Genomic DNA, 22,735 nt, shown 5'->3' on the forward strand with positions numbered 1-22,735 from the left:
GTAATCCCAGCACTTTGGGAGGCTGAGGTGGGCAGATTACCTGAGGTCAGGAGTTCAAGACCAGCCTGGCCAACATGGCGAAACCTCATCTCTACTAAAAATACAAAAATTAGCCTGGTTTGGTGGCAGCACCTGTAATCTCAGCTACTCAGGAGGCTGAGGCAGGAGAATCACTTGGACCCAGGAGGTGGAGGTTACAGTGAGCTGAGATTGCGCCTCTGCACTCCAGCCTGGTTGACAAAACGAGACTACATCTCAAAAAATAAAAAAATAAAAAAATAAAAAAAAAGAAAGTGAGAGAATCCCCAACCATACTTGCTCCAGTCAGTGGGGAATTGTTTGGCTCCTGTAACTGGGAAGCTGAAGTGTGACTCTTCAGGTTTCAGGCACACAGCAGGAAGAGGAAGCAGGGGTTCAAATATGTCCTCAGGAATCCATCTCTTTTTCTTCATCTCTCGGCTCTGCATTCCTCTGGTGTCAGCTTCTTTCAGGCAGCCTCGTCCGGTACGGTAGTATGGTCCTTGGCAGCTCCAGGTTCTCAGTGTCCTGACAGTCAATCTCATTAAAGACAGTATCTTCTTCCTGATTTTCCAGTAAGAATCCCAAGAGGAATTCCATCTGGCTTGGGTGGCAGACCAATCCTTGAGCAAAGCGTAGTGCAAGAGCTAGAGAGCTGTAATTGGCTGGGCCTGCCTGGGTCCTATGCCCACCTGTGGAATCAGAGTGGGGTCAGCCTCCCTGAAATCTTGGGATAGGGCTGAGGATTCCTCCTAGAGATGCAGGACATAGAAGACCCAAGATGGGCATTAGTAGGCAGCATGATAACCACACAGCTCTAGCTCAGAGGCAAACATGTCCCCAGCTCTGAAAATAACCCTTCCAATTAAAGTGAGTGTTTGAGGCAGATGACGATCAACTGTTTCTCCTACTCCTGTTTTCATTTCTTTCTGGTGAATACTAACGTTGAATTGGATATAGAATGTAAAGAGCTTTCCCTTGGCCCATGTTTTGGGAAGTGCCTAGAGAGAAGCAGATCTGGGCTCCTTTGCTCAGAATTTATCCCATGCTTTCACGGTTGCTAATTACTGTTCTGTCAGACCCCAAAGGTGGGGCATCGTTATTCAGGGCCAGTCAGCCAGGCAGGAAGGCAGGTACAGGATGCGGCTCTGAACCTGTAAAGTGTCTGCCACTCTCCAGCTAATGAATACAGGCTTGTAAAAGAGTTGGGACTCTGCTGGCATCCTTAATGGGACAGTGGCTAACAGCTAAGTCCTAAAGCTGTGCTTGTCTACAAGCAGCCCTTAGAAATCAGGAGAACAGTAACCACGTGAACCTGAGCACATGTAGGTAGAGTCTCTCATTTCTTCATCAGCAAGCATTTTTTGAGAACATTTATGCCAAGCTCTGTCTTAGGCATCAGGGATACAAAAGACAAAGGAAATTCGGTCTGTGGAAGGTCCACTTTTTACTGGGGACTGTAGTCAATGTACTGGAAAGAGAGATGCGTAGGGAGATGGGAGAATACAAGAGGGGCATAGCCAGGAAATGCCTCTTGGAAGAGGAGGGAAGAATGCACGTATGTCATAGATCAAGGACTTGGTTTGGAATCAGGGTAACTCAACCTAAAAATGCTTCTTGGTCATAAATAACAGAAGACCCAATTCAAACTGACTTTGGAAAATAAAGTCAGTTTATTTTCTCATATAAGTTAAAGTCCAAAGAAAGGTTGGTTTGATTAAAACAAAAAAAGAAGTTCACTGTCGGCCTGGCATGGTGGCTCACACTTGTAATCCCGCACTTTAGGAGGCTGAGGTGGGCAGATCACCTGAGGTCAGGAGTTTGGAACCAAGCTGGCCAACATGGTGAAATCCCCTCTCTACTAAAAATACAAAAATTAGCCGGACGTGGTGGCAGATGCCTGTAACCCCAGCTACTCTGGAGGCTGAGGCTGTAATCCCAGCTACCTGGGAGGCGGAGGTTGCAGTGAGGAGCTGAGATCGCACCACTGCACTCCAGCCTGAAGACAGAGCATGACTCCGTCTCAAAAACAAAAAAAAAAAATTAAAAATTAAAGTTCTCTGTCTTCAGGACTGGGGTTCTATTTCTTTGCCCACTGTGGGTCAGCTTCTTTCTTGGGTTGCCTTCCCTCAATAATCAAAAGGGCTGCAGTGGATCCAGCCTGACATCCACACACCAAACTGTCCAGGTGACGCGGCATTTCAAGCAAAGTTGCTGTGATCCACTCTGTTGAATGGGCTTCAGTCACAAGCCTGCTCCTGGTCCAGTTACCATGGCCAGGGCATGGAATGTACTGACCATGGCAGCCTCAGTCACAGCTGTACCCCTGGAGCTGGGGTAGCGTCAGCTGTGCGGAATAGGGAAACGAACGCAGCCACTGTGGATCTGCTATACACAGAAAGTAGACGCCTGGCTAGGCCTGGTGAGGCCTCGTGCGTGGTATCATCACTCATCAATACACAGGAGCATTGGCTGGAAGAAGCTCCTGATTCCTCAGTGAAAAGTGTCGTGACCAAGAGGTCAGGAAAGTTTTCCAGCTCTTGAAAACCAAGAGGCAAAAACCTGTTCTTCAAGGGAAAAAAAAAGAATCTTATCAGTCCTCATCATACGTTGGCTTCTGAAATACATGAAACCAGAGCCTCTCTTGGCTTGGCCAGATGCCTCCTCTTGTCTGAGAGGCGGACAGTAGCGTATCACTCAGGGTAGCTTATGGTATTGGGCAGTGAAAAACAACCCCCAGTCCTCAATGGCTCAACGCAAGTCCACCGGGAGTCCAGGTGTGTCTCCAGGACAGTGGCTCTTTACATGATGACTGCAGGATCCGGGCAGAAGATGTTACCACCGTCCTGTAACTTGCACTCTCTGGAACGATACAGTCCCCCACTCCCAATCAAAACCGCAGGAAGAGCCAGCTAGAGAGAGAAATACTGGAAGTTAGATGCCTCCACCTGGGAGTGACACTCAGAACTTTTGCTCTCATTTCTTTAGCCAAAGCTAGTTCCAAGACCACGCCTAACATGAAGGTGAGAGCATCCATGCCTGGAAGTAGAGGAGAACCGGATATTGGAGAACACTCTTAATGCCTGCTCCAGTGGAATTCCTGGGCTCCTCGAGCAAGAGCAGAGAACTGTGCCAGGTGCCGCGCCTGTCCCCTGCACTGGAACCAGCCTTCTGTGATTCCGGCTGCCACACGCAGGAGCTCATTTCCAGGCTGGGAGGAGACTGGCAATGGAAAGATTAACTGCTCCCTGGGTTCCACATGGGGATCAGTACTTTCAATAGTACTTTGTGAGTTCAGCCTCAAAGTAAATGGTTAATTCATCTTGTATCAACAGCACTGTGATTCATAATGTAAACTTGGAGAATCCTTGATGTTTCGGGCCCACATTCCTTTTATTTTGGCTCTGCATTCTTTTAAAGCCACAGTGTGCTCATTTAATAGAATGCAGCATGCAAATGCACAAGTTTTTGCCTGGAGGCAATTTAGCCTGGCTGTTTCAATGGATGTCTTCTTTCAAGTGTATATTCTTTCTTAAATTATTTACTGGGTAAACACACTTTGCATTTTCAAAAGGGAGATTAAGACGGCTTGCTGCAGACCTAGTTCAACAGAAAGCTCCCCGCTTGCCCAAAGTTAGGAGGAAGTTACTTTGGGCTTCTCCCCAAGTTCCTTCGCCACCATCTCACTAGCTGGGAACCCCTCGGCCTGGCTGGTTTTTCTAATTCTCTCCAAACTCTGCATTCCTTTCTGCTTTGCCTACAGCAATGTGGGCCGGCAGCCCCTGGCTGCGATTGCAACTAGGCTTCCTCACAGATGGGGCCCACCAGTGCCAGCCTGTATTTCCCCCTTCCAAACTGGCTCAGTCCTATCCACCCAGATGCCCTGAGAGTTCACTTTTCTGGTCCTGAGGGGGACCACATTTGCACAACTCCTTTGAGGTCCAAAGCTGGGTGGATGGCCCAGCCAGTCAAGCTTACTTAGAGCTCTCTCTGTTCCAGCTCTTTCCCCACCCCCATCTACTTTTCCTCCCAAATGTCTGCCGGCATTTGGTTTGAAAGCAAATGCCCTTTCCTGCTGACACCCCGCCCCCATCCAGCACACAGGAGTTCCTTCTGGCTTCAGGGAGAAGACCCAGTAGTACTCTGAGAAGGCGTGATGGTAGGAAGTTGCATCTTTGGCGGGGCTTGCTTCAACTTTGAACTTTATCCTTTTCCATGCAGACTCCCTGAGATTTTCCTGCAAATTAATTGTACAGACTACTTCTCCATTGTCCTTTGAATGGAAGATTACAGTTACCAGAGACTGCATTCTTTCATGATCACTCTTTGGGCAGTTCTCTTGAGTACCTGTGTGCCAGCAACTGTGCCATGTGTGGGGTGGTAGAGGTGAATTCCACACGGCCCCAGTCCACACAGGTTGGGCCCTTGGAAGCGGGAGGTGGAGGGGAGGCGACCAGGCCCTGTGGGTGCACCAGGGAGGGGGTGAAGCCCAATTAGGAAGGCTAGGGAAGAGCTGAGGATTTAGGGATTCCTGTGTATTCATATTTCTTACCATGCCTCAGATTGAACAAGTAACACCCACAGCTAATCCTTTCTAAATTAGCATCATGGATGCCTTGGGGTCCTCAACCCACAAATAAAATGGTTGTCAACCAAGCTGTACAAGAGACACACTACTGTAGATTACTGTAGGCAGAATTTTAAAGAGTTTTCATGCTTTTAATCTGTTTCACTGCTGAGTTTCAATTTTGCTGATTTCCTTTGCAAGTCTGATGAGGGTGACTGTGGTAAATAGAGATTTTGACAGTGACTTGGGCAAATGGGATGTGTAGGGACTGTTCTGAAGACTTCTGTCCTTTCCAGAGAAAAGGGGGAAAGAAATCAGTTTGGGTTTTAAACAGAGCCACCAAGTAGCACCGATCAGTGTTCATAATTAGCCTCCCTATAATAAGCCATGAAGTCCTGTTTTTATTTATTTATTTGGGGGACAGAGAATCTTCCTGCCTCTTGAGTAAGTATGGCCTGTTAAGTCTGAATTAGCTGTCATCACAGAAGAATTAATGTCGGAGTGCAGACTTTCTAGTGGGGAAGGGAAGAACTAAACGAGACAGATCTTAGCTGAGCCTTGCGTGATAAATGAGGACCAAGTGGGCCATTCATCTCCTGCGAGGAGAGTGGACAGAGGCACGAAGGCAGTTTTGCGGAAGACGTGTCAGCAAATGTGATCATTTTGTAACCTGTCAGGAGGAGAAGGAGCTCGTCCTTTTAGGGGGCCACAAGGGAGTGGGTTGGTCTGATATGACAGTTTCCATTCAACCGTTTAGGTTTGGAGAAGGAGGGGACGGGTGAGGAGGAATCCTACTAAAACTACAACCTGATGTCATCCTTCCAGGAAATAAACTCATCTAGGAACTAGAAAAGGCTGCAGAGACCCTGCAAATATTTGTGTGTGTGAAGATACAAAGTAGGGGTGTGGGGTCTCTGTTCCGTGGGGGGCCCGGCTTCATCCCCCCAGCTCCTCCCCATGGAATACCCATGGCCAGTGTTTGGAGACTGGAGTAGGGCAGGAGGCCTTTTGCTGCTTGGAATTTGGAGGAGGGCTGGGTGGGGTTTGCCGTGGGGTTTTGAGCTGGACAGATAGCTGGCTAGACTGCCAGCCAGCCTGTGTGTCTATTTCCGTGCGGCTCTGTGAGAGCGAGCGTGGGCACGGCTGTTTGACCTAGGTTCCCTTTGAAACTCTCAACAAAGCACTCTGATGTTCGACCTCTTTTCTCCGAATGAGGTAACAAATTATGAAACAACCTCATCAGAAGCTCTCTGCAGGCATCTGGGAGCGTGTGTCTCCACTCTGGTCCCCCTTCTGAGTTGCTGGTTCCCCATCAGCATGCAGCCCAGCCAGAACCTGGGGAGGGTGGAATCCCTGGAGGTGAGGGCCCAGCAACAGAGGCACAACAGGCACCTTGAGTACATTGTATATTTCTCATTTCCATCTTTTTTGCTGTGGAGCAAATGTAACGTTTCCTCCTGGCGTAACGGAGCGTGAGCCCCAGTGACAGATGACGGTTTCACAGCCTAAACTGCACATTTGACACTTGCTTCTCAATTCCATCCTTTTCTTCCTGAGTCTCTCTTTTACTTTTCCCCAGGTATTTTTATGCAGGTAAGTACCTTACTGACATGTGTTTCCTTGGAGTCTTTTACTTTAACAGGAAACACTGCAAAAAAATGAGGCTTGTCTCACCTTTTAAATTAAAAAGAGAAGCTCGCAAGGGCCCCTTGATCGCTTAAAGAGACTACATGGTATTCTGAGCCTAGAGAGCCATTTGATTCGCCTTCGCTTTGCAGTAAGCATTTCTCGGAGGGCAGCATGACAATCGTGTGGAGTCTTTCGTTTTCTCGTGGATCGTTTGTAGAACCAGAAAGCTGCGTGATCTCTCTTCACGCACACACGCACGCACACACGCACGCACACACACGCACACGCACACGCACGCACACGCTCCCCACCCCCACCTGCGAAGCTGCCGTTTGATTAGCCACCCTGGCCTCAGATGGCGTTTGTGGGAAGGCCCTCCACTTATCTGTGTGTGTTTTTTCTCCTTTGCTGTCTCCTAGAATCATCCAGAACCGCATCCTGCTCGTCATCCTAGGGATCGTCGTGGTCATCACCATCCTGATGGCGATCACTTTTTCTGTCAGAAGACACTGATGTATCTGCTCTCCCTTGATAAACAGCAACAACAGCTTGTTCTGAGTAATTAAGACAAAATGGTCACATGAATCATTCTATTGCACTGACAGGCCCCGGGTGACCCTCTCTCTCCCTCACCGCCGTTGGGCTGAAGTGCAAAGAGTGTAAAAATATTTTCTATTCCTGTTTGCATGTGGGTTGGTTTCCTTTTCGAGGTTTGTCTTCACCCAGATTCGTTTTTTAGAGGGGAAGGTGAATGTTTATTTGCCTTTTTGCTAATGTCATCAACTAGCCAAAATAGCCTGGTGACATTCCTCTTAGCCCTTTGGACGTGTCAAGGGCCGTGGTTTGGGAGAGGACATGATGAGTCAGTCACGAGAGCTTCTGTTTGTCACACGCCTCTTGTTGCTGAAAAGCTCTTCTGTGATGTCCGAGGATAAAAAGGCAGCAAAAAGCAGGGGATGGAGTCAGTGACCCAGTCCGGCAAGCCAGCCCTGTTCCTACCCAGGCCTCATGAATATGGTCATCAACCTGCTTGAGTGCTTTCATTGTAAAGGTCGGTATTTAATGTCAGTTGTACAGGAAATTGACTTAGCACTTTCCCTGTTTTTCTATTGCATAATTTTTTTTGAAAACCCAAGAATATTTTTGCTGAGCCTGCCCAATATTCACTGTTCACAACTTTGATTACTGGCTTCAGGAAATATTTCCTTGCCTTCCCTAAATCCCATACTCCCCAGAATCTGCTGGCAAAGTGAGCCCTGGCACGGGATTTAATTGTGACCTCATCTTCCCTGACCTGTGTAAGCATCTCTGTATCCTTTCGGTTTTAATATCTGCACTGCCAAAAGCAGTCCTCATACATGCAAAAGGTCTGACAAGGTTCTCTCCACATCCATTCCAGTATGTAAAGAGACCATGAATATTTCAGTAAGAGCAAGAACATGACTCCATCAGTGTGAAATTTCAAATGTGATTATAAATATGGGAGAGTCCTATAGGAGGGTCCACCAGAGATAAACTTCACGGAAAACGTTCCCTAACCTCCTTTAAAAGAATAGAGGATGGTGGATTGTTACAAAAGGAACGGCTTGGGTTTTTTAGCTAACAAATGTTAGCAAGCCTTTCCTGAATTCACTATGTATTCAAACTTCTAATATGCTTTGTGATTTTTTTTCTTTTCATTTCTTTCTGTCTGAGGTAACCAGGCATTGCGTTCAAAATGAGCTCATTTGTGATCAGGCTTAAAAGTTGCCCAAGCTGAGGTCGCTTCCCCCCCAGTCACAAAGCAGAATGTGTTTTTCTCAAGACTTCATAGGCACTTACTGGTCCGTACTATCTTTGGAATATAATTAGAAGCTTTGAATCCTTGAAAAGCAAACCTGTTCTCTTCATCAAAAATGCTAACCACCTGTGCCCATGGATCAAGATCACCTGGATGTAGTGCTTGATATTTTTCCCAACTCAGAAGAAAACCATTATGGTTTAGAGAGGAAATGCAGAATGGCAGAATCCACCAGAGAAATTGCACTTATCGAAACAGGCCAAGGCCTGCATGTGTTCAGATAAATCATTTAGTATTGTGTAAATAAAGCTGCAGCCTTTACTTCGGAGGGATGGTGTGGGATTTTGGCCGAGGGAAGCAGGACAGAGAAGGAGCAGGAAGCTATGCTAATTTTCCTGTCGGCTTAAGGGATCCGTCTCAGCAAGAATCTTGTATTCTGATAACGGAATGCTGTACATGCTAACCACATCTAAGAACCATTAAAAAGCAAGGAAACAAATAAACAACCCTTTTCTCATTCCGACACACGAATAGTCGTCGAGTATTACACCAGCCCCTCCGGTGGCTTCCTTCGAAACTGTTGATATTAGCTAAAGTGTATAACCAGTTACCAGCTGCACTTCGCACGGCCATCCCGTCTACAATGCGGCAGACTCTTCCCAAGGCCACCTAGCAAGCAAGGTTGATCGGATCATCTAAACTTGCCGCCTCCTAAATATTTCACTGAATCCTGGCATTCGCGTTGAAGTAGACAAAATGAGAAAGGAGGAGTGCATTGCTCACCTCTCGATAGCTTTTTTCGTTCAAGTTCTATGTCTTTATCTGCTCTTGACTGTGATTTTACCCCAGTTCAACCTTGGGAGTGGGAAAAATATGAACAGATAACCCTTGGCCTAACAGCTCCATCAAACCTCCTTGAGAGCAACCACCTAGGCCAGGCTAGTGAGTGCTTTGTGAGGAAACTGGTCAGAAGGTTCCCTCAACTCCTTCCTGGTCCTCCTGGAGGCTGCAGAAAAGATTTAGGGGATCCCCAGCAGAGGCCAATTGCTCTCCCTCCTTCCCTGCCCCACCAGGAAAGGAATAACGTCCACAAACTTGAAGCAGATAGAGAATTTGATCTGTGAAAGGTCCTAGGTACTTAGTGTGTGGACTTTGACAAATATTTCTCAAGTTGGGAGCCCTTGTTAAAAATGATGTTTAAGGGAGTGGTTTGGGGGGAAGATGAAGACGTGGAGGAGGAAGAAGAGAAGGAAGCCCTTGCCATATAAAATTCATGCGGACTAAACAGTTTCCCTGACAGAATAAATAAAGTGGATGCTACCCCACTCCAGAATCAAAAGCAATTTAATTAAAGTCTCTTAAGTTGTAAAGAGTTTTAAATGATCCATGTTGAAGGCGAATGCCTGCAAATACAGCGGGCCTGACGTCAGCTGCTGGGCCTGGGCTGGGAGGCCATTTGCTATTCTGTTTAAGGCAGGCTGGATTGTCTTATTTTGGAACCAGCTTGGTGGGGGGTTTGCTTTGCTACTGCTTCTGAGCCCTGAGCTTCAAAGGCTGAAATTAATGGTGAACAAAATTGTGCGGCTCTGGCCATCCCATGCGGGGCAAGCCCATTGAGGGTTATCATTAAGTAAAGAAATAAAGAGGGGGAAAAAAGCCTGCCTGTTCCAAAAACCTCATCAGATAATGACCTCAGTGATTGGGTTTTCATTACCAAACAGCATCCGGAGATTATCAACCCATAGAAGAAGGGAGGGGGAAAAAAAAGAAAGAAAGGAAAAGCAACTGTCTTTCTCTCCCTCTCTTTCTCCTTTTTTTTTTTTTCTTTGCACATCTTTTCTTTAAAACTGTCAGATCATTTCAGTATTTCAAATCCGAGGAAAACAGCCTGCCTGCTGCTGTATTTGAAGTTGTAATGGTGTCAAAAAGTCACGACTGACTGACAGCCGTCAGTCCCAGAGGGGCTCATTAAATCATAAAAACTTGACAAGGAAATAATTGCGCATTGCCAGCAACTTGGCGCCTGTTTAGACGCTTTTATTTTCTTTCATTATTAGTCCCCACCATTACGTTCATTAACAAATTGCATTAAACAACTGTTAAGGGCTAATGATTTGTTTATCGCTTTTTTTTATTATTATTATTTAAACATTAGCTGTGTCATGTGGTACCCCAGCAGCCTCTTGCCATCATCTGACTGAATATTTTTCCACTCCGAGCTCTGGGTACTGTTGGAATATGAAATAGATTATTCATTACTCTCCTCTTTGCCACTGATTTGGTTTCATGTAGCGTCTTCCACAGAGAAAGATGAAAACTTGTCAAAAATAGGTTATATCTTATTCGAAGGGGTAACAATAGCAGCAGGTACAGGCACACTTTAATATTTAATTAAGGTTGATGTTAACCCCTTTAAATGACTTTAGCTGTAAGTTATATTCAAATGCAGAAGAGAAAAATAATTGTTCTTAATTTGCAACCTGTTCAGCAGGCGTTCTTCATGGAGTGAGCTGGAAATTTAGAGCAGAATTTTTAAATAATGAAATTTCCCATCATAAATATTTATAGCAGTTTGTCTACGTAGTGGAGAATTAACTAGAAGTGATGATTTCCTCATCCCTTTGGTTTGAACTGCTCGCCTAGTGAGGCACTCCATGCTTGGGAGTGGAGGTGGCTTTTCCTGGGAGAAACATGTGTGTGGAGGGGAAGTTCAGAGCCAAGTTCTGTTGGTTGGTTGGTTGTGGTCAGCGCTGGTTTCAAAGGAACCACTGTGAGTCCCTAGTCTCCAGGCCACTTGCCTTCCCCTTTGGCTGAGTGTGTGGTTGCAGGGATGTGGGCAGGCGGGAGAGCCAGTAGAGACGTCTTAAAGGAAGATGTGTGTCCGGTCGGCTGGTTCGGGAAGGGTCTGATTCGGGGTACGTCTTGGGCATCTCCGTGCAGTCAAGTGGAGCTCGTTACAAACAGCGCTTCCCTAATACTCTACGGGGAGACACTTGGCTGGGGTGGGCCTTCTGTCCTTTTTCCTTTCTGTGACTTGCTCTTCTTTTCCATGGACCATGAGCTTGACGGGCCAGGGAGGAGAGAGCCCCATCATCCTCATCCTAAATCGGAAGCCAGTGGCCTTCTCCATGCTATTGCTGCTGTCTGTATGTCTGTATGTCTGCTTAGCCTGTTTGTTTGATGAGTTTATATAACCGTGGAAGCCACCCTCAGAGGCTTGGTTCATTGACACTTCAGGGCAAGGGTGTTGGGTCAATATCAGGGAATGAGAAGTTCCTTTCTCCCATCCCCAGAGGGACCAGGCCCCTTATGTAGTTCCGCCATGGGTGTGAGGGGAAGAGATGGTGTATGTTCCTTGCTCAGTGTAGAATCTCTCAGCGTCACCCACCCAAGGACAGATGGTCCTGCAGGACCCATGGCATGGGAGGTACCTGCCTGGCAGACATGAACCAGGTGAGACCTGGCCTCAAGCCTCTTTGGTTACTATGGGCATAGGAACAGCAGACATGCTAGGCTTTGGAGGGTCTCAAGCCTCCCTTTCAATCCAGGATAAATTAGCCACATGACAATCTGTCCCCCTTGAGATGGCCTTCACACCTCAACAGAAAAGGTACCCAGAGCCATTTTTCCAAGAAGGAAGGAGGGAAGGAAGGAAGGAAAGAAGGAGGGAAGGAAGGAAGGAAGGAAGGAAGGAAGGAAGGAAGGAAGGAAGGAAGGCGGGCGGGAGGGAGGCAGGCAGGAAGGCAGGCTCGCTCTGTGATGAGCCATCCCCAGTCCAACTCCCAGTGACCCTGGTTGAGGGCCTGCCTGAGACTAGCTCAAACTCGACCTTGCCCTATGCTGTAACTCTCTAACTCTACACTAGCCTCCAAGAAATACTCTGGTGGCTTCACTTTGCCTGCGACCCATCAGACTCAGACCAGTGGCAGCTGCCGGAAGCTGGCCACATAATGTCAGCAGTCAGGTGGCGCTCCGACCAGTCTTTGTTAAACAGGGCAGGTGACTACGTGGACAGCTCAGAAAAGCTTCTGAAGCCACAAGTATTGCACCCAAGATGGATGAGAGCAGCCATGCCCAGGCAGGAAGAGTGTGTCATCGGAGCCAAGACTTCCTGAAATGGGTGACTGAGCCAGGGTTAGTGTCCTGTTGTGGATGAGGGCAGACACAGGGAGTGCCGAGCGAGGTCCCATCTCCATTGGGATTCCAGCATAGTAAGAAGGAGCCAGCTTACCAGAGGTGAGCAGGGCAAAAGCAAGATGGCAGGACGGGGCACGATGTGTTGGGGGTTGGGTAGCAGAGGGTGGACAAGTGAGGGATGGATGGATTTCCCAGCACCAGGGGATAGCAAGGGCAAGTAGGCCCCCCTGAGCTCATCACTACCCTTCTTCAGGAGGAGCTAAAGATGGGGAAAGGCAGGGTGCATCTCTCCAGGACCCCCTGCCCCAGTCACACACCCCTGTGGCCGTGGCTCCTGGGCTCCCGGCGTGCCGTGGGGAAAGCGATTCCTCATCCCGAATCGCTCGTTACTCATGCTACATAAAGAACACAGGCATCACAGAGGGGGGGAATCGCCAGGAAGCAGAGCTCTGGACTGTTATTCCATGAACTCGCGCACCCCCTCCTTCCCTTCATCCAAACAAGGCCCTTTGGCGTGAATAATAGCTCAGCGGCTCCGAAGCCGTATTGATCGGCTGCACACGCGGCTCCGCCGAGAACTGCCAGGGCTTTTCCTGGGGGCAGGACCAGCACCGCTCAGCGCAGCCGCCTCTCCCCCTCCCACTTCCCCGGCCTCCCCCAGGTGTGTTCAGGAGGGGACAATACCTGGGGGAGCCCAGGCCCTCTCCAGCTCAGTGCCACTTCGTTGCTGCAACTTTTCTGTTTTTCACTTATTTTGCCAGGGAAAGCACCTAAGTTAGAGAGAAATGTTTTTTCGTGACAAGGCCCCACAGAGTTGAGAATGAACACATCCTCCTGCTCCAGCTTCTCCCCAGAAGGTTCTGCCAAAGACCCAGGCCATAGAGGCATCCTGGACTGACACCTGTGGGGGCCCTGTTATACTCCCAGCGCCAACAAGCACTTCAGCATCCTGTACCACATTTTCCCAACACTCTCCCCTGTCTTATGCCATCAGAAAAGAGGAGCCGAGAACATGGCTAGGACTTACCACCTCCTTGGGGAATGGGGACTTGCAAAATTCAACAGAGGTGCATCGGTCACAGGCTGGGAGACCAGCGGAGACCAAAGCCTGCCAGCCCCACTCCCGAGCCTCTGACCAGACTGTCCCTTCCTGTGTTTGCACCTCTTCTGGACACAGGAAGTGGCCAAGGCCTTGACCCTTTGAGGGATGCCAGGCCCCTGCGCAGTGACACCCTGCGTGCTGGTGGATGCCTGAAACCCCACCGCTAGAGATGCAGTACTGTGATTTCTGCCCTGGAACACTGGAAAAATGCAGATTCATTTTTTCCTAGACAGCTTCAGCCCCACCAGCCACAGATCCCTCTAAGTGAGTTGTCTGACCATTTCCTGGGGGCAGATTTTGGGTTTGGGGGAGGACAGACCCACTACGTGAGGGAGCCTGATGGTCTTTGGGAGAAGGGTTAGAAGGAAAGAGGGGCTTGGTTCCCTGGGAGCAGCTCCCTGGAGGTTGCCCTGTATCAGCTGCCTTCAGCCTTGCCCTCAAGCCCACTGCCTGGCCAGGCCCCTGTTCTTCTAAGGATCGTGTTCTGGCTCAGGGCTGCATGCAGGCAAACACGGGAGCTTGAGAATGGGCTCTGCCAAGGAGCAGATAATGGGTCGAGGGTCCCCTGGCAGGTCCCACGGCCATGCCCTGGCTGAGAAGGATTGAGAAGGAACAGGGAGGCTGGGTTGGAGTTTGGACAGCTAACCCTGGGGGCAGGCAAATTGCATCCCTCCTCTGGCCCTGCTGAGGCGGAAAGAAGTCCAAATCCAATGTAGCATGCAGTTCAGCATTTGGGGGAGGACCCGAAACGGATTCTTCCTGCCCTGAGCAGACCTTCCCCACACTGCCACATCCAGGGGTCTTGGCACAGAGGGGACACTGGCCGTCAGAGACTCTCCGCTCAATTCCATCTTCTCTCATTCATCCACACCCACCCCTCCAGAGCTCTACACTGCATTTCTAAAGAAAGGGAGAAACTCGAGTGAGAACTAGAGGGCTTCAATGAGTTCATTATTGTCCCCGACAAGACTTCTAAATAATCCAGCGTTTCCCTGTTTGAAGCATGAGAGGTGTAAGCAGATTTATTCATTCAGTCAATCAATATTTATTGAGCATCTACTACGTTCCAGGCCCCAAAGACACATGGTGAAGAAGACAGATAAGAAAACAAGGAAGATAGTCTCACTGCACTGCAAGTCAGAAAACTATTTTCATTTCCAGAATCCTGACTCCAATCTCGGGCAAGGTCACTCTCGGGGTCTCAGAATCACATTGCGATGCCTGTGCCTCTGCCCCCTTCCACGCTGTCCCTTGTGATGAATGCCCAATCACTGTGAATTGCCAGGCAAAATCCTCTCCAAGTAGACAATGCTGTGTGCTCATTCCTCCTTGCAGTCCCCATGACTGCATTAGCAAAGGAGCCCCGCTGAGGCTGAGTAGGGCTGACACTTGCCTGCAGGTGGGCAGGTCCCCATCAGCACTGGTCCTACTTCCAGGACTGGCCTAGGAGAGGCCAGGGATAGGAATGGGGACCGTTTAGATCAGGGCTGACTTGAAGGATTTTTTCCCCCTGCTTATTAAATGTTAAAGGTTTGACTTGGCAGGCAATCAGGAGCCCAAAATATCATAAAAGGGAAAAAAGTTGCCGAGTGGCTAAGAGGTGCACCACGGGAGTGTCACTGGGCCCGCCGGCGAGGTGAATTGCTAAGCAGAGAGCAGTGAACAGGGAGGAAATGGAGCAGCAGACATTTTCAAAGGCTTCTCTCCCCTTCTTCTCCTCTCTCTGTCCCCCATGCGGAAAGGGGAAAATAGAAGTAGAATCCAGATTGGGGCGCGTGGCTGATGTGGTCCTCCTCCCGCACCATCCTCCCCCAGACAGTAGAGAAACTTTGATGTCTGGGTGCATGGCATTCAGGGACAGAGGAGCCCGGGCATCCCAGCAAATGCAACCGCATGTTCCGCCTCTGGATGGCCTCTCTGAACTCCTTTGTGGGGGAGATGAAGCCCACAGAGCTGGAAAGAGCAGCGTTTTGAAATGAGGAAGTGTGGATCGGCCTTCCTTGAGCTCAGTGCTAGCCACCTTGGCGGTGGGGTGGGCCAACCAGGAGCTCAGATTTATAAAACGTTTGAGCTTTGCGGGCCCTAGGGGGCCACTGTGGCCACTGTGGCCTACCTGTTGATTTTCAGATGGGGAAATGGGAGCTCAGAGAGGGGACAGGATTTGCTGAAGGTCACCTAGCAAATTGGTTCCAGGTCCAGGAGTAGATTCCATGCCTTCAGCCTCTGGGAAGACATATTTCCTCTGCACCAGGAAGTGGAACTTCAGACAGCACCAGGGGTTGGAATTTTTGTCTCAAATCCTCTCCGCCTCATCCCCACCCACTGCCCAGCAACTCCAGGCTGGGTCTTTCGTCCCGTCAGGCTCAGAAGGGCTATGGTCCAGCCACAGAGCCAGGGGCCTCCTCAGTAGTGTTGGCCTTCACACTCTTGGTGCCAAAGTTCTCCAGTTGCTTTTTTATTAAACCAACACGTACAGAATAACTCAATTTTCGGCTGGGCACAGTGGCTTACACCTGTAATCCCAGCACTTTGAGAGGCCGAAGCAGGTGGATCACTTGAGGTCAGGAGTTCGAGACCAGCCTGGCCAACATGGTGAAATCCTGTCTCTACAAAAATACAAAAATTAGCTGGGCATGGAGGCGCATGCCTGTAGTCCCTGCTAGTCAAGAGGGTGAGGCAGGAGAATCGCTTGAACCTGGGAGGCCGAAGTTGCAGTGAGCCGAGATCGCGCCACCACACTCCAGCCTGGGCAACAGAGCAAGACTCTGTCACAAACAAAAAACCCCTCCGTTTTATCCCTGTGGGCTATGACACTGAGCCTCGGCTACTGATGCTAAGGGGATGCAACTTAGAACTGGAGGGGAACCCAGACACCACTCCTGGGTCCAGATGGCTGTGACTGGGGTGCAGTCACAGCAAGGAACAGTGTGGCAGGGACACCAGTGGGGCTCTGGTCTTTTCCCAGAGTCTGGCATCTTTCATGCCGAGTTGGGCCTCAGGTCTCAGGGCTCTAGACCCTGCTGTGCCAGTGGCCAGATGTGTGGCCTCATATGCCAGTCATACCCTGCTCCAGACCCCAGTTTCCTCATCCACAAAATGGGAAAGCTGGGCTAGAAAATCTCTCAGGAAGGTAGGTCTCTGCTAGCTCCCAGCCTTCCATGGCAGTGCAGAGGGAACCTTCCCAACAAAGTAAGAGCCAAAGGCTAAGATGGCAGCCAGTGGTTTGTAGAACCTTCTAGAAGACCAGGAGACCTGGTAAGCTGAGCTTCTAAGTGGTCCAGGATGCAGGGCTGGTGTCACAGGTGTGTGACCGGTACAGGTACACAGGGCTTTGTGCCCAGAAGGGCCCCACGCTTGGGAAATAAGGCTCTGCAGTCACTGTCTTCAAATTCTTAATAATTTTATCTTTGTCACTGTGTTTTGTAAGTGAAGTCCAATGGGACAGTGGACTGTGAACTGGGGAGGTGGAGCCTCCCATCTCCCTGTGTCCAGGATCTGCTTCTCAGCTGCTTGCCCCTCTGCCCCCCCCAGCTCCAGCTCCACTCAGCTTTTACCTCCCTGCCTCCCACCCAGCAACCACTGCCAACCTGCCCCCAACCTGGCACAGGCACACCCTGTGGGGGAGGGGGGCAAGCACACCCCACAGCATCTCAGAGTGGGGCATGGTGGCAGCAGTCCCCATCCTGCACTGGCAGCCTGGGGCACATTCAGTGCAGGACTCTGCGGGGGTGAGCCCCTAGCACCCCCAGATCCAGCACCTCGTGTGTCCTGGTATGAAATTTGTAGTGATCCTGGGGGCTGCCCATCTGCTGTGGGTTGGGGCAGGAGCCTGTGGGAGGATGCCTGGCTCAACCTCCTGCCCTAGGCCTAGGCCTGGGGCACATGTGGGCCCAGCAGCTCACAGGAAAGGGAGCCAGAAGATGGGTTCAAGTGTTCGTGTGTTCCCCAAGTCACCAGGGTGCCTGTGGGGGTCTGCACTCCCCTGGGAGAACCCTCATGTCTAGGGAGTACCCCATGGGGTCATCTCCATGCCTGAGAGGACCCTCCCTTCTTTCAACCTTCTGGAGTCGTTTGTCTCTTCTGGCCAGGTCAAGGTATCCTCCTGAGAGAACCGTGAAATACAGTGTGCCGCTTTGCTAATTCCACATGCAATATTCGGATATTTGCATTTAAAACTGGCATTGCACAATGTAAAGAGGAATGTTAAAAGTCATGCTAATAATTTAAAATTTTGACTTTACTTAGAATGGCATTAACTAGCAAATTTAAAACACCATGACAAGTTGAAAATGAGACTGGGGAAGAAAGCAAAAAGCATGTTTTCTCACTATTTGAACAAGGGGCCCCACATTTTCATTTTGTAGTAGGTCCTGAAAATTATGTAGCCAGTCCTGCCTGGTGAGCCACCTACCCTCTTGGGCATTTAGTTGTCTATCGGTAAACTAGATCATGAACACTGCGCCTGCCCCTCCTGCTCACGGGCACGTTAGGAACATGCACTTGGATAAAATCCAAGACAGAGATTTAGAAACCAGTGTGTGGTGCCAGCTCTCAGCCTTGGAACCACAAGCCCATTTTTCTTAAAAAGGGATCTGGACTGGCATCCAAAGAGATTTCAGTCCCCTCATGTAGGTTTAGCCACCATGGGCAAGGCAGTCTGTCTCCCATGTATTCCTCTCCCTAGGTGCTCTGCCCTAGAAATGAAATCCCAGTCTAAAAGCAGCCCTATCAATACAGAACAGAGGTATAAGCACCCAGAGAGATTTAATTTGGAATCCAAGCAAGTTGTGAAATGGAAAGACTAGTCGGCCAGAGAGCCGAGGTCTTACGGTGTGCAAAGACCAGTCCTCAATATCTGCACCCATCCATTTGAGTTTCAGGTGAGGTTTAGGATTTGGGAGCTCAGTACAAGGGTGCCAGCACCAAGGAGGGTGGGTGCCAACTACGTTTGGGTTTAGAGACATCATCCTCTTGGGAAAGGTAAAAGTCCTGATCCACTGAGTTTCCAGGAAGAAGGCATCCCCATTTCAGAACTGTTTTCTAAGCCACCCTCATGGAGGTTTCACCTGCAGCCTTCAATCTGCTTTGTCTGATGTCTGAGGATGCAACTGCCCCAAAATGGGTCTAAAGTAACATCCCATCGCGTTCTGTGAAAAGTAATACTGCACTTTAAGGTAACACTTATGAAATGTATGAGTGAATGAGTCAGTTTGGATCAAGCTGCCTCAAATAGAGTCTAAATATAAGATTTCATACTTAATAGTGTCATTTCAGGATCAGGAAAAATTAGGTGACTCCCGTTTGGTTTCTACAGCTTTTCCCCAATATCATGTTAAAGTTTCGGCTTTTTATCTTATTTCATTTTGAGTGATGTCTTCTGGCTCCAGCTCAGCTTCCTAGAGATAATTCATTAGGCCCAAGAGCTGCTCCAGAGTGGGATTAGAACTCGTGTAGTACATAGTCACATTAAACTGAGATCGGCTAATTAATCGCTCTTCTCCGTGTAACTGAGCGATCGCACTCCTTCCCCGAGGAATCGCAATTTCATGGTTCCTAATGATGGTGCGATTACATTATGTGGATCACTTAGGCTGTGGGTGTCAGGAGCAGTACTTGGAGCCTCTCGGCGGGGATGGGAGAAGTCACTCCTAAAACCGGGGAGATGGAGAAAAGCAGTAAGAATGTCTGTTACTAATTTTTGTTGACGTGCTGCTGTTGCCTACATCTCATTCAGGCGTTAGCTTCAAGTTCCATTTTCCCCCAGCACCGCGTGGCACCTTCCCCAGAACCCTCACATGTTTTTTCTAATATTCACAGGGTTGTTTGTAAAAAAAAAAAAAAAAAAAAAAAAAAATCTATTTATTTGCTGTATTCCACCAAGTAATTTATTTTCATTAGATGTCTTGGAAATGTGGCTCTACATATCGTTAGTACAAGTAATACATTTTGATTGTTGTTTCCTGGAATAACTTGTATTATTTGATGAGTTAAATAAAATACCTAATTCCAAAGTCGGCTATTCCCATCTTTTCCATTTGAATTCTTTCTCTTACTTCCATTTCCTTTCTAATTGACGGTTAGTTCAAAATCGTCAGTTCAGTGCTCTGCTACAGTTTTTGGACTGTGAATTAGATGCTGTCATTTTTTTTAAATGATGAAACTTGGAAAGATAATATTCAAGGTTGTTTTTGAATGTAGGTTTTGTTTTTCTTTAATTTCCCAGAAATATGGCATTACAGAGCAATCACAGACTTGGGTCTGAGCTCTCATTCTCTCACTGGTGAGCCTGGATAACCTACTGATCTCTTCACTGAGCCTCAGTTTCCTCGACTGTAAAGCAGAGAAAATAGCACTCCACCCAAGGGCTGATATGAAGATTCCATTAGGTGGCTGGAAATCACCCCCAGGCCTGTGACAAACCACCACACTCATCATGATTAAATGTGTTGCTCGGTAGCAGGGCAGACAAATATTGCTTGGGGGGGTTGTTGGTGTTTTGGGGTTTTTTGTGTATGTACAGATTCCTCATGATTCTGGGCTTCAGATGCCTAAAGAATGCCTTAATTCCATACCGTAGCTCCAGTGGCACAGTCAGCACACGGTATGTGGAAGAACACCTTAATGGTAGAAAGATATTTATTTCTTCATTACTTAAAAAATTCATTTTTAAAATGTTTTAAAATTATTTTTTAACAATAAATAGCGCTGGGCATGGTATCTCATGCCTGTAATCCCAGCACTTTGGGAGGCTGAAGTGGGAGGATTGCTTGAGCCCAGGAGTTCAAGATCAGCCTGGGCAACATAGTGAGACCCGGTCTCAAAAAAAAAAAAAAAAAAACAATAAATATTAGACATGGCACCAGGATCATGAAGGTAACATTTGAACCACAAAACTGAGTCTCTGCTTTCCCCAAAGCTCAAGGGTACTAAGGGACACCCAGCAGTTCCCTGGCAATTAACTGCTATAGGAACTCAGTCACAGAGAGACCTGGAAAGTAAGGCAGACAGTCTCGGTTGGTTATGCTGGTTTGAGCCTACCTAATGTCCAGGACATGGCATCCTGAAGGAAATTTGAGGACACATTTGAAACATTGATTTTTAAAAATCTATTGATTGGCTGGGCACCGTGGCTCACGCCTATAATCCCAGCCATTTGGGAGGCCCAGGCAGGTGGATTGCTTGAGATCAGGAGTTCAAGACCAGCCTAGCCAACATGGTAAAATCCCATCTCTACTAAAAATACAAAAAGAATTAGCGGGGCATGGTGGCAGGCACCTGTAGTCCTAGGAGGACTGAGGCAGGAGAACCACTTGAACCCCGGAGGCAGAGGTTGCAGTGAGCTGAGATTGGGCCACTGCATGCCAGCCTGGGCAACAGAGCAAGACTCTGTTTCAAAAAAATAAAAATAAATAATCTATTGATTGAGAAAAGGGAGACTATGAGAAATGATAAATGCTGTGATGAGATGCTTTTCAATGAACTCATAACAGCATCTGTGGGAATGTGAAAAGTGAGGGATGCAGAATGTAGTTATTTATTCAGTCTGTGCACAACGCTTGACTCCTAATGAAATCCTGGACCCCTGGATCACCGGTGGTTCTTGAATAATCCACTGCTGAAGGGCAATTAAAAGGGAAGTAGAGAAGAAATAACTCACCTGTGCTCTCCCAGGAACACTGGTAGAATCCTAGTCCATTCTCCTCCACCCTGGTCAAGCTGCCACCTCTCACCTGCCATAGCCTCCAAGCTCTTCTCCCCACTTCTAGTAGGTAGGTTGTCCAAGCTCACAATAGCCAGGGTGAGGATTTGACAATGAAAATCAGATCATAGAGCCTTCTGGTTCAAAAGCCTCTGACTTGGCATAGCCTTTCAAATCAGAATTCCTTCCCATGGCCCGTCCAGCCTTGCTTGACCTGACGCCTGCCCCTGGTCAGGCATTTTATCTCTCCCCGCCTCCTGTCTCCACTCCATTTCCCTCACTCCTTTCTCCCTTCAACACTGCAAACTCTTTCTCCCCTCAGAGCCTCTGCCTGGAACGTTCTTCTCCCCTTCCCTCTTCTCCTTGACTAGCTCTTGCTACCTGCCCTGTCTCAGGTTACCTACACCATCGCAGAAGCCTTCCCTGAACCCTCCTCCAATCTCAAGAAGGTCCCCCCTGATTCTTCCTCAACCTACCTTTTTCCTGATCATAATACATACTCCAGTATTTATTCCTGTGTTTATTCTTTCATGTCCATCATCCACATTATGTGGATCACTTAGGCTGTGGGTGTCAGGAGCAGTACTCAAAGCCTGTACCAGGGACCTGGAGAAATCACTCCTAAAACCGAGGAGATGGAGAAAGCAGTTGGGATGTCTGTTACTAATTTTCATTAACATGCTGCTGTTTCCTCCATCTCACTCAGGCATTAGCTTCAACTTCCACATTTTTCCCCAGCTCCACGTGGCACCGTCCCTAAAACCCTCATATGTGTGTGTGTGTGTATATATATATATATATTTTTTTTTTTCTTCTTGTAGACAGGGTCTCAGTCACCCAAGCTGGAGTACAGTGGCACGATCATGGCTATATATATATATATATGTATATATTCTTGTAGTTAGGGTCTCCGTCACCCAAGCTGGAGTGCAGTGGCACGATCACGGCTCACAGCAGCCTCGACCCCCTCAGGCTCAGGTGATCCTCCCACCTCAACCTCCCGAGAAGCTGGGACCACAGGCGCGGGCCACCATGCCCGGCTAAGTTTTGTATTTTTCTGTAGAGACTTTTTTTTTTCTAATATGCACTCCCCAGTTAGTCTGCATGCTCGGTGAAGGCTGGTACAAAGCCTGTTTTATTTCTCCATTGTTTGGTGCCAGAAGAGAGTGGCACATAGTGGGTTCCCAGTAGATTATTGTTGAATGAATGAATGGGAGAGAACTTCTATTATTTCAGACAACCTGCTCAGCCAAAACTTCACCACCAGCAAGTTCTCTGTTAATTATCGTTTGTCCCCATCCAAAAGCCTGAGCACTGTGCATGGTGTGGGAGAGAAGACACGTGGGATCCACTTTCCTCCCGGACAAGAGGTGGGGCTGGGAAGAGTCGCTGGGCCGCCAGCCACACCTGAGCTAATATTCCTGGCACATCAGGTGCTTCTCAAGTGTTTGCGGGCAGACTGCTGCCTTGGATGAAATGGTATTCACCAGGCGTGTCCTTTTACTGTCTAATTTGGTCACTAAGATTCTCCCCCATTTTAAGAGGGAGCCGAGCAGCTTCACAAGGCTAGTCTTGTTTGGATGCATAGCACAATGAATTGGTACCCGCCGAGCCTCCAGCGCTGACATTTCAAAACCTACAGTACACTAAACGTAAAACTTTTGTTCAAATTTCAAGGATTTTGATAGCCCAAGTGAATAGACACTGCCTATTGATTTTTCCCTTACAATGACTCTTGGATAACCTATTTTCTCATTTATTTTTAAAGACAGCTCATGAGATTTCATAGCAATTCTGCCCAAC

At 48.3% G+C, this 22,735-nt stretch overlaps 1 protein-coding gene across 6 annotated transcripts in view; it reads left to right on the forward strand.

The window, feature by feature from the left end:
* The window catches only part of VTI1A (vesicle transport through interaction with t-SNAREs 1A), a 507,313-nt gene that overhangs the window by 365,524 nt on the left and 119,054 nt on the right, over window positions 1-22,735 (forward strand). For 4 of the 6 annotated variants that reach the window (XM_007964110.3, XM_007964106.3, XM_038008813.2 and 1 more), the window contains one exon: window positions 6,634-19,244. The exons of the other annotated variants lie outside the window; for them this stretch is intronic. Coding sequence is in view for 2 of the 4 variants with exons in the window: in XM_007964106.3 (XP_007962297.1) it covers window positions 6,634-6,727 (94 nt within the window). In the remaining 2 variants the exon portion in view is untranslated. Of the gene's footprint in view, window positions 1-6,633; window positions 19,245-22,735 lie in introns of those variants that run through there. 6 annotated transcript variants of the gene reach the window in all.

This window comes from Chlorocebus sabaeus, chromosome 9, assembly GCF_047675955.1.
Source record: "Chlorocebus sabaeus isolate Y175 chromosome 9, mChlSab1.0.hap1, whole genome shotgun sequence".
NCBI classification, from domain to species: Eukaryota; Metazoa; Chordata; class Mammalia; order Primates; family Cercopithecidae; genus Chlorocebus; species Chlorocebus sabaeus.